The 14,561-nt window shown below is 34.7% G+C and overlaps 1 protein-coding gene across 2 annotated transcripts; it reads left to right on the top strand.

Annotated features, from left to right (window-relative positions):
- Positions 1-1,419: 1,419 nt before the first annotated feature.
- Positions 1,420-11,088, top strand: LOC129872897 (protein STICHEL-like 3). 2 transcript variants are annotated; one of them, XM_055947848.1, is made up of 7 exons: positions 1,420-1,857; positions 2,034-4,469; positions 5,841-6,060; positions 6,363-6,929; positions 8,189-8,816; positions 9,442-9,505; positions 10,709-11,088. In XM_055947848.1, exons 2-7 carry the CDS (start codon positions 2,409-2,411, stop codon positions 10,799-10,801), a joined length of 3,633 nt encoding a protein of 1,210 aa, XP_055803823.1. In that variant the 5' UTR covers positions 1,420-1,857; positions 2,034-2,408; the 3' UTR covers positions 10,802-11,088. The 2 variants fall into 2 exon arrangements, with proteins under 2 accessions (XP_055803823.1, XP_055803822.1); XM_055947847.1 differs by having other exon boundaries at positions 1,420-4,469.
- The last annotated feature ends 3,473 nt before the right edge of the window (positions 11,089-14,561 follow it).

Below are 14,561 nucleotides of genomic sequence, written 5' to 3'. Positions count from 1 at the left end.
TTATAATTTTGTACGAGGTAGTTGCCAGCTAGGGAAAATGAACTGCTGCACTGTATATACATCTTATAATTTCTATCATCACTTTTATAATATGGTCTCCTAATAATAGTATGGATTATTATAAAGAATGTGTAACATAAAATAAAGTTTTAAAAAAAAATTCAAGAAATTAAAATGATATTCTCGTAATACTTTCCCAAAGGATTCGTTCAATTTAAAAATTTGCAACTTAAATATTTGCGTTCATTCTGGTATGTATTGATAATCTTATAGGTGTTGTGTGCCATTATTGATTTCTCTCACCAGCTACTTTTGCTAGTATATTACCATTATTAGATAACTGCCACTTGAGAGATTGACCAAAAGTTCAAACTCATCCTTTTTTTTCTTTTTCCTTTCGTGTTCGGTATTTATATTGAACCATTAATATTTAGTAAATATATTGAAATCTGACTGATTACATTCACGTATTATATTGATTATTTTCGGAGACGACACTTTTAATAATTTTTTTTTTTTAGAATTTGAATTCGAGATTTTTAATTAACGATGAAGAAATCTCAACTATCCTGCTACAAGCAATGATGATACTCACCCTCTATGTTACTTCCTCATAATACTACCTCCGTCCCATATTAGATGGACATTTCTAACTTTACACGATGATTAAGAAATCATTAATATATTTGAAGACTTTACCGTTTTACCCTTTGCTTAAATCAATGCATTATACATAGAGTATAGGAATAGCTAGTATTGAAAATTGTTTACATTCAAAAGGTCATATTAATTGTAGGGATAAAATAGGAAAAATTTAATTTATTCTATCTTAATTTAGTAAGTGATCAAGTAATATGAAACTAACAATTTTAGTAAGATGCCCATCTAATATGGAACGGAGTAGTAAATTTTATTTTTTTTAAAAAAAAATTGAATTCAAAATTTCTAATTAAAAATGAAGAAATCTCAACTGATCCAAACAATGATCGTACTCACCCTCTATGTTACTCCTAGTAATTAAGTACAATTAACATAAAAAGTTTTAAGTTTTTCAGTTAGAAGGACGAAAATCAAAATCCAAACTTCCTATAAGTGAAATCTATGCTCTTCCTTAAATATACTTTCATAAAAAGTATTCGGACTTAATTACTCCAGTTTATTTTTATTTTACTATATTTTAATAATAATCACCATAGTTGGAGAATTCAAATATATGACTATTTAATTATTAATCAAAACCATGAGAAAAGACTCATGAAAAAGAAAGAAAGCTAAAAAGAGAGGATTTAATTCAAAATTCCCCATCATTATTTGATGCTAAAAACAAAAATTAAGCTCTTTTGCTGTTTTTTCTCTTGCAAATATGTCTCCAATTCCTCAGCAAAATTTCCAAGATTCTTCCCTTTTCTCAATCTCTATTAGACATTAGACTAAAAAGTATAAACATTTATATAGTCTCTGCTAATTGTTTCTCTCTCTAGCCCACCCCTTATTCTTCTTACAAATTTCACAAACACCCACGAATCTTTCTGTTTCTCTCTCTTTCTGCTATAAAAAAAAAAAAACACTACCCATTTCTGCTCTGTTCAGCTCATAACTGGTTGTCTCAATTTCTGCAAAAACAAATACATATAAACACACAGTAAAACAGGGGTTAATGCACATGTTCTTCTTCTGGGTGTGTGGGTTTATGAGGTGAGCGGCAACTTCTAACGTTTTCTTGAAGAAAGCTCTCGTGAAGTTCATGTGAAAGTATGGTAAGATTGAAAAGAGATCTGAGAAAAGTAAAGCAAAAAACTAGAGGCTTTTTTATGATAGTAACGGGTCACTTGCTGCTTAGTTTCCCTCTTGATTCAGGTGAGTGTTAGTGTTCCTCCCAACTTTTGCTTTCTCTTTCCACATTTTTTGTCAGCATATACGGTGACCCTTTACTTCTAATAAGCTATAAAAAGCTTGAAAGTGAAGAAAGGTAGAGTCTTTATGCTCTAACTGAGATGGGTTTTAGTTTTTGCTTTGTTTTCTTTGTTGGGTAGTAATAAGCAAGAATGGCAGCTGGCTATGGGTTTGTGGAGCTTTTGGATTTTTAATGGCTAATGATTTGTTGTAAGATTTTTCTGCTTTGGAGTTTTAGCCGTTACTGGACGTGAGATTCGTTTAGTGGGAACGCATATAATGATTTTTGGGCTTATTTGATGGTTTTGGAAGGTAAATTTTGTTTGATTTGGTCATTATTAGTTGGTTTTGGGGCGTTAATAGTGAGATAATACTGGTGAATTGGTAGTCTTCTTAAGTTGGACTTTTCAATAATTGGGAAGATTTGGGACTGATTTGGAGAGAATGATGCAGTTGTTGATGTCTAACCATAATTCAAGAATATTTCCGTTTTTAGATCAATTTATGTACTGATCATGACCAGGGCTGTCCGTGACCGGATTCTTAAGGATGCAAATGGAAACATTGGTGATCACTTACGAAATCACATACATTTGACAAATTGTATTCATTTGAAGAACCACATGCATAAACATAGCCCTATCTTGGCTGATAGGTCCCTTATGAGGGACCTTGTCGTCCTTCAGAGGTCAAGGTCCTTAAGAGACCCTTCTGCAAGTCCACCCTCATGGCAATCTCCTTCAGTTGTCGATGCCCTTCTTAAAAGAAGTGAAAGGGATGCTGTTGTGAGCAATGCTAGACGGTCTGTAGGCACAGATCGACCTAGGGATGGTAGAGTTTTATCTGGAAACTCGCCTCCTTTAGCTGGCCGATCATCGTCCAGAGTGGCTTCTGCAGAGATTAACAAGCATAATATTGAGCGACTCGCAGGGGCTCCAAGTGACCGAAGTAGCAAGAGTGGAGTTCGAGAACGGAGGAGAATCAGGAGAGAAGAATCAAGCCATAGGAATCTGGGAACTGACTTCATTGCTGAGAAAGATGAGCGTCTGGATGATGGAAATGATTTGGTCCCCAATCCTGTTTCAGAGAACTCTGAACTAAGGGATAGAATTAGCAATGAAACAGTGAGGCAGAGGCATGATGATAGAATAAGGACACTCTCTGAGCAATTAAATGATGTTCCAATTGACAGTGATGGGGTAGCTTCTTCTCACATTCATGCTCGTGGAAGGGATACTCATAATGAGAAAATTGCAGAGCAAATGGAGGCGACAACTCGTGGCAATGGCAGAGTAAAACGGCGTAAGTTTCGAGGGGCAAGAAGAACTCGGACTTCTGTTCCTTCAAGAGATGCTCTTGCCCACAATGAAATGTCTGTGGCCTCAAATTCATTAGGTCAAGTTTCAGCACACCAAGAATATCCTGCAGAAGATGGCTACGAAGAGTATGTCAACCAGAATGTAACAAGAGATCAAAGGAATGGATGCGGAATTCCTTGGAACTGGTCAAGGATTCATCATAGGGGAAAATCATTTCTTGACATGGCAGGTAAGAGTTTATCTTGTGGTTTGTCTGACCCAAGGTCAAAAAGAAGTGGTGGTCCAAGAGGGAGGGATGCTGCTGATATGCCAATAATGTCCGAATACTCGAGTTCATCTAGTAAATCTGAAGCAGAGGCGTTGCCCTTACTATTTGATGCTTCAAATTCTCAGGGCAGTTCAGACAATCCTGCTTGGGTTCATGATTATTCGGGAGAGTTGGGTATCTATGCTGACAATTTACTAAAGCAAGAACTTGACTCGGATCTTGCTTCAGAAGCTAGATCAGGTGAGCAACGCAAATTTCGTAGGCGTGGCAATAGTAGGCACCAGAGTCTAACACAAAAGTATATGCCAAGAACATTCCGGGATTTGGTAGGACAGAATTTAGTTGCACAAGCTCTTTCAAATGCTGCTATTAAGAGAAAAGTTGGCTTGCTTTATGTTTTCTATGGGCCTCATGGAACAGGAAAGACCTCATGTGCCCGCATTTTTGCAAGGGCATTAAATTGCCAATCCATTGAGCATCCCAAGCCTTGTGGTTTTTGTGATTCTTGCATTGCACATGATATGGGAAGGAGTCGAAATATAAGGGAAATAGGTCCTGTGAGTAGTTTTGATTTTGAGAATATGATGGATCTTCTTGATAATATGATTGTCTCCAAACTACCATCCCAGTATAGGGTTTTTATTTTTGATGATTGTGACACACTGTCTCCTGATTGTTGGAGTGCTATTCTAAAGGTCATCGATAGAGCCCCTAGGCGAGTCATTTTCATCCTTGTATCCTCAAGTCTTGATGTCTTGCCACATATAATCATATCTAGGTGCCAGAAATTCTTTTTTCCCAAGTTGAAGGATGCAGATATCATCTATACTTTGCAATGGATTGCAACCAAGGAAGATCTTGAAATCGAAAAGGATGCACTCAAGCTTATTGCATCAAGATCAGATGGATCGTTGAGAGATGCTGAAATGACTCTCGAGCAATTGAGTTTGCTTGGCCAGAGAATCTCTGTCCCTCTTGTGCAGGAGCTGGTGCGTTTTCTAGCATTTTCTCTTATCAAAACTCGAGGAAGTTCTTGTTGCTTTGCCGACCAAGATCTCACACTTTGTTGCTAATGCATTTATTATAGTTATCTTATGATCCCACTTGAACTTTATTTGATTTGCAAATAATTGTATGAAATTTCCAAATCAAGGTTTAAATTTCTTGTGCGTGAATTATTTTTTCTTTTGTTCTCCCTTTCCTCAGTGGAGACTTTACTAAACATGCTTTGATTTATCATAGTGCATCTTTTATCAATTGGACGTTGGCCTTCACAGCATTAGAAGGAGATTTTAGTTTCTCTCTTTTTTTATACCTAAACTATGCTTTCAGTAAGAGGGTGGCACACAATTAGTTTCTGTTTGATCTCATAACAGCAAAAAGCTTTAGCTAAATGATGGTGTTTTCTTGCACACACACTTATTAATTATTTCATTGTGAGGAGGTTAGATGTCTAAGACTAATTAAACTATTATCTTACACTTCAGGAAGAAGACTAGTCTTTGGTAAGAGAATATCATGCTTTGGTTTTTAGAGGTTTTAGCATATGGCTACCATATCAGTTTATAATGCTGCCGAAGAAGTAAAAGGCATCTTAAACATGAACTTTAACTGGTTGTCCAACTATATGATGGAAGCTGAGGTGCATATTTTGTGGTAAATGGAGTGGATTGTGTTGAAGTGTGGGACCATCTCATCTAGAAGCTTAAGCCATTAGAGAGAGCACACTTTTATTATTTAACTGTATTCTCAACACGCCCCCTCACATGCGAGCCTGATTCTTTTTTCATGGTCCAAGCACGTAGAAATTCTTTTTTTGATATGGTGGCAGTGAGATTCGATCTCAGGACCTCTGTCTGCTCTGACACCATGTTGAAGTATGTGACCATCTCATCTAAAAGCTTAAGCTATTAGAGAGAGCACACTTTTCTATTTAATTGTATTCTCAACAGATTGAGAACCACGAGGTGTCAGGCTCATTTCTTGGCGGAGGCCAAAACACTACCCATTTAGTGGACAGAGTTAACTGGTACCTGTGTTGATGGGAGGTAGTATGTACCAATTAGTCGAAGTGTGTGCAAGCTTGCTCGATATCACGGTTATAAAAAGTAAACCTAGGTGCATATTTGAATGTAAGAAAAGACATTTAATATATATTATTCTTTGATGAAGAATTGGAATATCCTTTATTATAATTATTTCTTCTTGCTTTTATGGAGACTTTTATGGAAAATTACACTAATCAACAGAGTGGCTAGCTTTGTTTCATCTTCTTCCATACATTGCCTAATTATTAAATTTTAAAATTAGATATGTAATTCAAACTTTTTAATAATGTTTGTGACTTGATGGCATTACAGGTTGGACTTATATCTGATGAGAAATTAGTCGACTTACTTGACTTGGCATTATCTGCTGACACTGTCAATACAGTGAAACATTTGAGGGATATCATGGAATCTGGTGTTGAACCCTTAGCTTTAATGTCACAACTTGCTACAGTCATAACTGATATACTTGCTGGGAGCTATGACTTCACAAAAGAAAGGCCTCGGAGGAAGTTCTTTCGATGCCAAGCAGGTAAGTGATCCATAATTTGCTTATTCCGTAATAAATGAGTTATTCATTGGGTCTCCTTGATAAACCCATATGATCTTCAGACAATACATATTCATTTCCCTTAATAAGTCTTCCAATTATATGTTAAATCAACTTTGCTTGTGAAACAATTTGCAAAGAGAATCTTATTTCACATCCTCCAATTTGAGTAATTATCTTCTCATTCTCTTTCAATGTTCTCACAGGAACTTGAACTATATATGCCATTTTAATCATATTTTTCTCCAAGTTCAACTCTACTTTCCTCTATTCTTTGGTTGCAGTATCAAAACAAGATATGGAAAAACTGCGTCAAGCTCTGAAAACACTATCTGAAGCTGAAAAGCAGCTGAGAATGTCAAATGACAGACTTACCTGGCTTACAGCTGCATTGCTGCAACTCGCTCCAGATCAGCAGTATATGTTGCCCAGTTCCTCAGCTGACACAAGTTTTATTCAAAGTCCATTAGGCTTGAATAATGCAGGGGGAACAGAAAGACCCAGGAAAAGCAATGTTGAGCATACTGACACGCTACACAAAAACAGAGGGTTCCTATCAAAAAGTAAGGTAGAAAACTTTCAAGCTGGATGTTCTAGTGATATTTACTCCGACTCCAGGATGAAAGGGATTTGCATTGGTGGAAAAGGGCATAATGGAGCTGGAGTATTAACTCAGAAAGCTTATAGTGTCTCTAGTGATAAAAATAGAACAAGTAGTGGCCAGGTTACAGGTAAGTTGCACCGGGATATTGAAGAATTGTGGTTAGAAGTGCTTGAAAATATTGAAATAAATGGCTTAAAAGAGTTTATGTATCGTGAAGGAAAGCTTACCTCAGTCAGCTTTGGAGCAGGTACAATTCATTTAGTCTCTTACAAACATCCTTAGCTATGTCTTATGGTCATGACTAGTGAATTGTTCTTAATTATTTTCATTGCTATGTCGTATGGTCTTGAATAGTGAATTTTGCATACTTATATTCATTTTTAGGCATTTCAACTGCATTTTTAATCAGCAGGTGAAAACCAGAAGACTTGATTTTTAGTAAACCAATTAACATTAGCTTAAAACAGATCTTGATTATTACAGCCTGCACTCTTTTAAGGAAGGGTTATGGAATAGATCCAAGAGAAAAGCTTCCTTTCTCCTTATCCAGGAACTAATTTGGGATTGGGATTTCTTGGAAATCTGTCTATTCTAGTTTCTTGAATGTAATCGTTTGTTTCCTTGTCAATAGAAATCATGGGCATATATTTCTTTTTTTGTGTGAGGAAGGTGGAATTCACTTGGAACCTAGTAATATAAAGAGGGCACCTTTTTGACAGGTTTATATGGTTTGAACACTTCATTTCAAAGCCTTGTTGCAGCAAGTAATAGCCAGGGGCAGATGTAGAGTGTGAATTATGGGTTCCTCCGAACACCAATAGCTCTGGCTCGGAACTTTTATGTGTTAAAAAATCACTAAGTACAAATAAGTGATTTCGAACTCTGTAAATCAAATAAGATGTGATAGAACCCCAAACTCGAACCCATAAAGTTCAAATCCTAGATCGCCTCTAATAGTAGCAGGCTGCTGATTCCAAGGGTGTTTTTAGTGCTTCAACGCATCATAAATGTCTACTTTCTTAATTCCCTTATTCTTTTGAATCTACCTCTATATTTGTTCATCTCTTGGTTACCTGCTTAATTTTACATTCGTGTTACAAATTTAATGCATTACTAGCCTTTCTGAGTATTACTCTTGCACTTTTCAGCTTGGTTTCCTTTGTAATTCCATATTCATTCTGTTGTAAGCTTTCTTTTTGATTGGCATCTAATTATTTTAGTTTTGGACTTCCTATAACTCAAACATAATATGAACATAAAATTTCATTCCAACTTGTAGCAATACTTAGTCTTCTGGAATATGAGTGTTATTCTTGACTTGCTTGTGCTTTGCATATATGCCCCATGACTTGTGAGAGAGGGAGGGATGGATTCTGTTGAAACAATATGTTTCATGTACTGTGCATCATACACTGTGCATATGTGGAACAACTATAAAATACTGATCTGTGGGGCTTCATTTGTAGATGTTATTCGTGCTCATCTAATTTGTTAATTTCGTTGCAGCTCCAACTGTGCAGTTACTGTTCAGCTCACATCTAACAAAATCCAAGGTTGAGAAATTCAGGGGTCATATTTTACAAGCTTTTGAGTCTGTTCTTGGGTCCTCCGTGACTATAGAAATCAGATGTGAATCTGGGAAAGATGGCAAGGCTGGACCAATTGTGTTGTCAGCACCTCATGGCACATCTCATATAGGTACAAACCCTGGCATTTATAGTAATGGGGTGAGAATAGTAGGTCCTGATGAAATCAGCAGGGCACAAGTGAATGATAGAGAAGGTTTGGCATTTGCAAAGCTTGACTCAAGAGGAATAGGTGGTAGCGAGATAGTTGAAGAGGAAGCTTCTCCAAGAGCATTGAAACACAATGATCAGATTGACAACAATACACGATTTGATAGGGGGAATTTGGAAAGTGATTTTCCGGGAGGGACAATATCAATTGCCAAGAATTCATCCACTTCCATTCCTGAACGAAGAAACTTAGGGGATAGAAGCCAAAGTTTGAGCTTAGTTAAGAGCAAGGTATCTCTTGCTCACGTAATTCAGCAGGCAGAAGGATGCACACAGCAAAGTATCTGGTCAAAACGCAAGGCTGTTTCTATCGCTGAAAAGCTTGAACAAGAGAATTTGTATGTACCTCTTTTCCCATCCTTCTTGTATGACCACATTGTATATCAGATTGTATATATATCTCAGATGTGTAACCATTTTCATATTCATTTTCTTGAAGAGAGAAATAATATCCCATTAAAATGCATAAAACTGGTCTGTCTTTAAGTTGTGTTTTGATTTTATATAGCAGTACAGATGCAGAAAAGATAAGAGAATGCCCTACTGATTACTTGGTTGAGGAGATATAGATTTGTATTATATTAAATGTGGAACAGAAGCAGCCCCTTCATCCTTCACTTGTTGGTGGATGGACTGATACACATGCTAGAGAAACACATTCCGTCCAACTTAGTATTGTCCTGTCATCAGTTATCAACTAAAAGACTCCATAGAAAGTGTTACAAGCTATCTACACTTCTTTTTTGAGTAAAGCTATCTACACTTCTGATAGACCTTTGAGTATAACATCAGAACATATGGCACCACTTATTTTTTCTTGGAATAAGTACTCTTATATTGCAAAATTCTTATGGTAGGTATAACTGGTTTTACTTGATATTCAGTTGTTGTTGGAAACGTCATAAGTGTTCTTCTTTTAATTTGACTATTCTCATGTAATAATGTGATATTTCTTCTCTGTAGGAGATTAGAAGCAAGGTCAAGGAGCTTGCTTTGTTGGAAGGCTAAAAGAGTCACCCGCCGACAGGTAAACAGATTCTATTTTCCTTTTTAATGCATTTAAGAGTCCTTTAAATGTCTTCTATGCATCTTAGACTTTTCGAGTTGTATGTCAACATTGTTTGCTTGCATTCTGCCTTGGAATTCGACATACTGCATGATAATAGTTGCAAGTATAAGCAATTATGATGATGTTTCACTTGCTAACATGTCAAATCAAGATGCTTCCTTATCAGACCTTGTCTTACATTTAGCTATTATGATGGACCATGAGCAAAAGTCTCTTGACGCACCCCAAAACAAAAAAAAAAGAAGAAAGGCTAGCAAAGGAGTATAGTGGGATGTGTTGTATGCACACTTTAAAGGTGGGCCTATTATCCATCAATTCTTTTTTATGGACTGTGATGTCTGGGATAGCTTGGGATACCTCTACTATTCCACAGGTGCCTCTATCCAAAGGTATCGAGGAACTCTACCCACTAAGGCTTGGGTAGATGGAAAGAAATCGCCTGGTGTTTTTTGTCTTCACTGAGATTTATACGTGAGACGTCGTGGTTTTCCTCCCATTTCATTGACCAATTAAGCCACGTCCTTGGATGCAAATCCAGTTCAAAGCTAGAAATAGCGAATTAACTGGTCTATTCTATGGCTTCCAGGCAAGTTGTGCAACTTTTAGCAAAAACCTCTGCCCTCCTCCCCCTAAAGAGCAACTAAGAGAAGGAACTAGGTAGGACAATTGCACATGATTCGTAGTGTCGGCTATTGCTTCGGCCATGCATGAGATGTTTAAAGTATCAAATGCAGTCAATTCAGCCCAATTTTCTGTAAAAGCTGCTACGATTTTGAATATAGAAAGTTTAAGAACATCAGACTATAGCTATAAATAGCAATTTTCCAGTTACTGGTGACATTGATTTATGCCCCACAGAGTTTTGATTGCTCTCACTGAGGCATGATGCTGAAGGAGAGACTTTTCCCTTTTGACTTATTTATCTATGGGAAGATACTCTTATTTCTAGTAAATGGGATGAAAATCCATTTTCAGTTTTAATGCTATTGGTTTCACTTGTAGCTTCTTATTTCTTTTGTTTTATGATTTGGAAGAGCTTGAGGCTTTACACCAACTTTTTGCTACTTATTGCATATTCAATAAAAACTGATTTATTAGCAAATTTACTAAGCCAACTGATTTTGTTGTAGCTATCAGTTAACAGAATTGGTTATCGTGCAGCTTTCGCGATTGAAAACAAGAAGTAGGAGGCCAAAGAGCTTACTGAGGTTCGTTTCTTGCGGAAAATGTCTCTCTGGTAGGTCTCCAAGGTAGCAGTGAATGTATCAGAAGGCTTAGGGGCAGATTAGTTTCCAGTTTTAGTTCTACTATTTGTTCAAGTCAATCTTTGTTTAGAGGGTCAATTTCATTTTTCCAATAATAAAGTAGAAGATGAGAAATGGAAGGTGCAACATTAATATATCTTTTTTTAGTTTCTAGCAATTTTCTTTTTTAGATGTCTAAAGTAGTTCTCATGTGCTAGACTATTCTATCTTTTTATAAATTATTGGGAACAGTTAAAAGGTGCAACTAGATATGGTATATACTGAATTGTTATATCATGTCGAAATTTTTAATATCATGATTTTGGTATTATGGTATATGGTATACTTTTTAAAATATTCGGTATGGTATTTGGTATTTAAAATTAATATATCGAAACACCGAATGCCATACCGTAGTATGTAGTTACATAAATAATATATATATATATATATTATTAAAATACTAACAAATATGCAACCTCATATTAGTATAAATTATATGTTTTAAAATTGAAATTTTGACTACTCTATTTTGTTGAAATGTATATTAAACGTAATTGATTAAGAAAATGAGTTGTTTGTAGTTTCTTTTGAATATATATATTTCTAGATCTGTAATGTGATGATGCAATTGAGATCTTTCTTTTTGAATTGAACAAACTATGGTTAGCGATTTACCATACTACAAAATATCGAAACTGAACTTTAAAATATCGAATCATACCGAATTAAAATGGTATAATAATGATATAATAGTTTTAAAAATCAAATATTAAAATTACCATACCAAAATTTTAAATACCATACCATACTGTATCATGCCCACCCGGTGCAACCCTTCAACTGTATTCATTTTTCCTCTTTCACCATGACATGTAAATCGCTTTTTAAAAAAAAATAAATCTGTCCATTCTTTATCCATTTAATTTTGTCCATTCTTTATCCATTTAATTTTGTCCATTCTTTATCCATTTAATCTCTAAAACTATAGTCCTTTGTTATTTTATAAGTTGCACTTGCAATACACTCTTTGTTAATTTAACATGTTTCAAAATTTTAATCCCTTTTGAGTCGAGCTTATCGCATAAGACTTGCCTGATGCGGATTATATTTCTTGTGTGTTATGCAAGCTATTACACAGTAAGAATTTACCTAGTGCTCACCACAAAGTACGCATCCGAAGGACAGAAATTGTGACAAAGATTATAGCGACAATGGATTATCATGGGGTTTCTAATTTTTATTTTTTTTAATCCCTTTTGTTTTGGTTCCAAAGGACGCTTTTGGAATGCCATAATTTTAGCCCCTTTCAAATTCCAAACCATGTAACACGTTAACATATAGTCTGTCAACAAGATATCATAAATTTTCATTGATATATTAAGTTAATAAATTAATTCAGTCAAAACGAGCGTAAAATCTCTACTTGTCTCAAAATATATATTATATTCTAAATTAATCCTAAGTAGAACGATTTCTTCATACTTCCCCGTTTTACATTACTTGTTCACATTACTAAAAATATATGTCTCAAATTATTTATCAATTTAAAAGTCAAGATAAAATTAATTAAAAATTTCTCATTTTGCCCTTAAAATTAATTCTTTTTTATCAAAGTATAAATATTGTAAAAAATTTAAAAAGTTCCCCCATTATTAATCTTGGTATTGATACATAAGACACACAAATAGAGTGTATTAAAAGAGTTAAAGAATAAATTAATAAAAATACCTTTTTTGTTTATGAATTCTTAAAAGACGGATAAAATGAAAATTTATAATATGTGACGGATGGAGTATCATATTGCAATCTCCTCATTTTTTTTTTGGGCTTTTCCTTTAAACTTTTTAATGGAAAACGTAGATTTTTTTGGATGAAATTTATATATATATAGTTTTTAATTTAAACAATAGAGGACAAAAAGGACTAAAATAAATTGGATTTTTCACACTGCGTAGCAGCCCAACAAAATTTAGAACAAAAAATAATCCTAATTTTTAAATTTTTAATCATATAATAATTATATAATCTATGTATACATCATATATTGAGGGTGTGTTTGATAGGAAAAAATATATTATCTTAAAATAGGTGACGTTCTTACGTATTTTCACATTTGGCCCAAGACTTTCATTTTCCTTTTTTTTTTAGGGGGGGGGGGGGGGGAATTGCCCATTTACACATGTTATATTACCATATTTACTAATACTCTCTACTAGTTGAAAAAATATCAAAAACCCTCTTTTTTTAACCCTCTCACTCTTTCATGATACATCACTTTTACCTTATATCAGTTATCCTAAATTCACGCCTATTCTTCGGCCTCATTGCCGACAGTTTCTTTTTTTCAATTTCAGTCTATCTATTACTCAATTTCAAACTTCAAAGTAAGGTATATTCAAGTTTTTCCTTTACTGGTATCTCACTTCATTCTCACCTCATTCGATTTCCTCTGTTTTCTTCTGTAATTTTTTTTACTCATATTGTTCACTGATACATATGGAATTCCCTCCATTTTTTAGTGTTGGTCTCACTCAGTTGAATAAAAATCAAGAAATTCTTGTTTCACCGGACTCCAAACATCGTAACGATCCATCAGTGATGGATAAGCTACGTGAGAAATCAAAGTCGAAATCCCAAGTTCAACATTCACCCAAAGAAGTCGACAAGAAGATCGAAGGGGTTTCAACACGCCCTAATCTTCTAAATGTATGAGTTCATATAAGATGTTTTTTTAATGTCACGTTTTATGAAGATTTACTACTTCTGATACATATAATTTTATGTATCAGATTCATATGTATCAACCTTTAATGCTTCTGATACATCGTGGTTTTGTATTAAATGCTCATATATTAGGATTTACTGCTTCTGATACATCCTGCTTATATTATTTTTTTTAAATGTCATTTTTCTGAAGATTTACTGATTCCTGATACATCTAGTTTATATATCAGATTCTTATGTATCAAGCTTTAATGTTTTTGATACATCGTATTTTTGTATCGGATTCTCATGTATCAATCTTTAATGCTCCTGATACATCTTGTTTATGTATCAGATTCTTATGTAACAAGCTATAATCTTCTGATACTTCCTATTTATGTATTAAGATTAAGTTGTATTTAATAAGTTTCCATGTCAATGCAGGGAATGAAGTACGTCATCAAGAAGATCCCCTCACACTTTCTGAGATTCGGTACTGCTTATACGACTAATTTTATTGATGATTTCAAATCACCAATAGGTGATGAAGCTATATAATTATATCGACAAATCATATTTGGTCACTATCTAGATATGCCACAGTGTAATTTTCAAGGGCAAATCATCAAATGCCTCTTACTTCTTGAGGTAGAGCAAAAAAACAAAGAGGAATTGCACATTCGTCATATGCAGGGTAATATACTCATATTCACAATCAAGGAATTTGCTATTATTACTGGTTTGCGATGTGCCGGTAATATCAATGATTTTTGTTACCTAGATGCACCAAAAAGTAGATTGTTGTCTAGATATTTTCCTGGTGCAAAAAATGGATAAATAAAGGATGTTTCGTTTAGCGTTTTCTGATTGGAGGATGGAAAACAAATAAAAACGTTGTTCAAATGTCCATTCTCTACTTCATCCACACTTTTATTTTTTTTCAAATAGGTGATTCACCTATTTCTGTTGATGATTTTAAGATGGTAGAGGATGGTAGGTATGCGCAATATCCATGGGAAAAAATAACATTTTCCAAATTGATAAAAGGAATTAGGTATGAGTTT

This window comes from Solanum dulcamara, chromosome 11 (genome assembly GCF_947179165.1).
Source record: "Solanum dulcamara chromosome 11, daSolDulc1.2, whole genome shotgun sequence".
In the NCBI taxonomy this organism is placed as follows: Eukaryota; Viridiplantae; Streptophyta; class Magnoliopsida; order Solanales; family Solanaceae; genus Solanum; species Solanum dulcamara.
Note: the sequence above shows the minus strand (reverse complement) of the source record. Positions and strands in the feature narration are given on the sequence as shown.

What these genes read in the sequence shown, in the direction of transcription:
- LOC129872897 (XM_055947848.1), top strand. Translation starts at nt 2,409, where the DNA reads ATGACCAGGGCTGTCCGTGACCGGATTCTTAAGGATGCAAATGGAAAC. An exon ending in GTTCTTTCGATGCCAAGCAG is followed by an intron (nt 6,061 to 6,362) that starts GTAAGTGATCCA and finishes CTTTGGTTGCAG; the next exon opens with TATCAAAACAAGATATGGAA. An exon ending in AAGCTTGAACAAGAGAATTT is followed by an intron (nt 8,817 to 9,441) that starts GTATGTACCTCT and finishes TCTTCTCTGTAG; the next exon opens with GAGATTAGAAGCAAGGTCAA.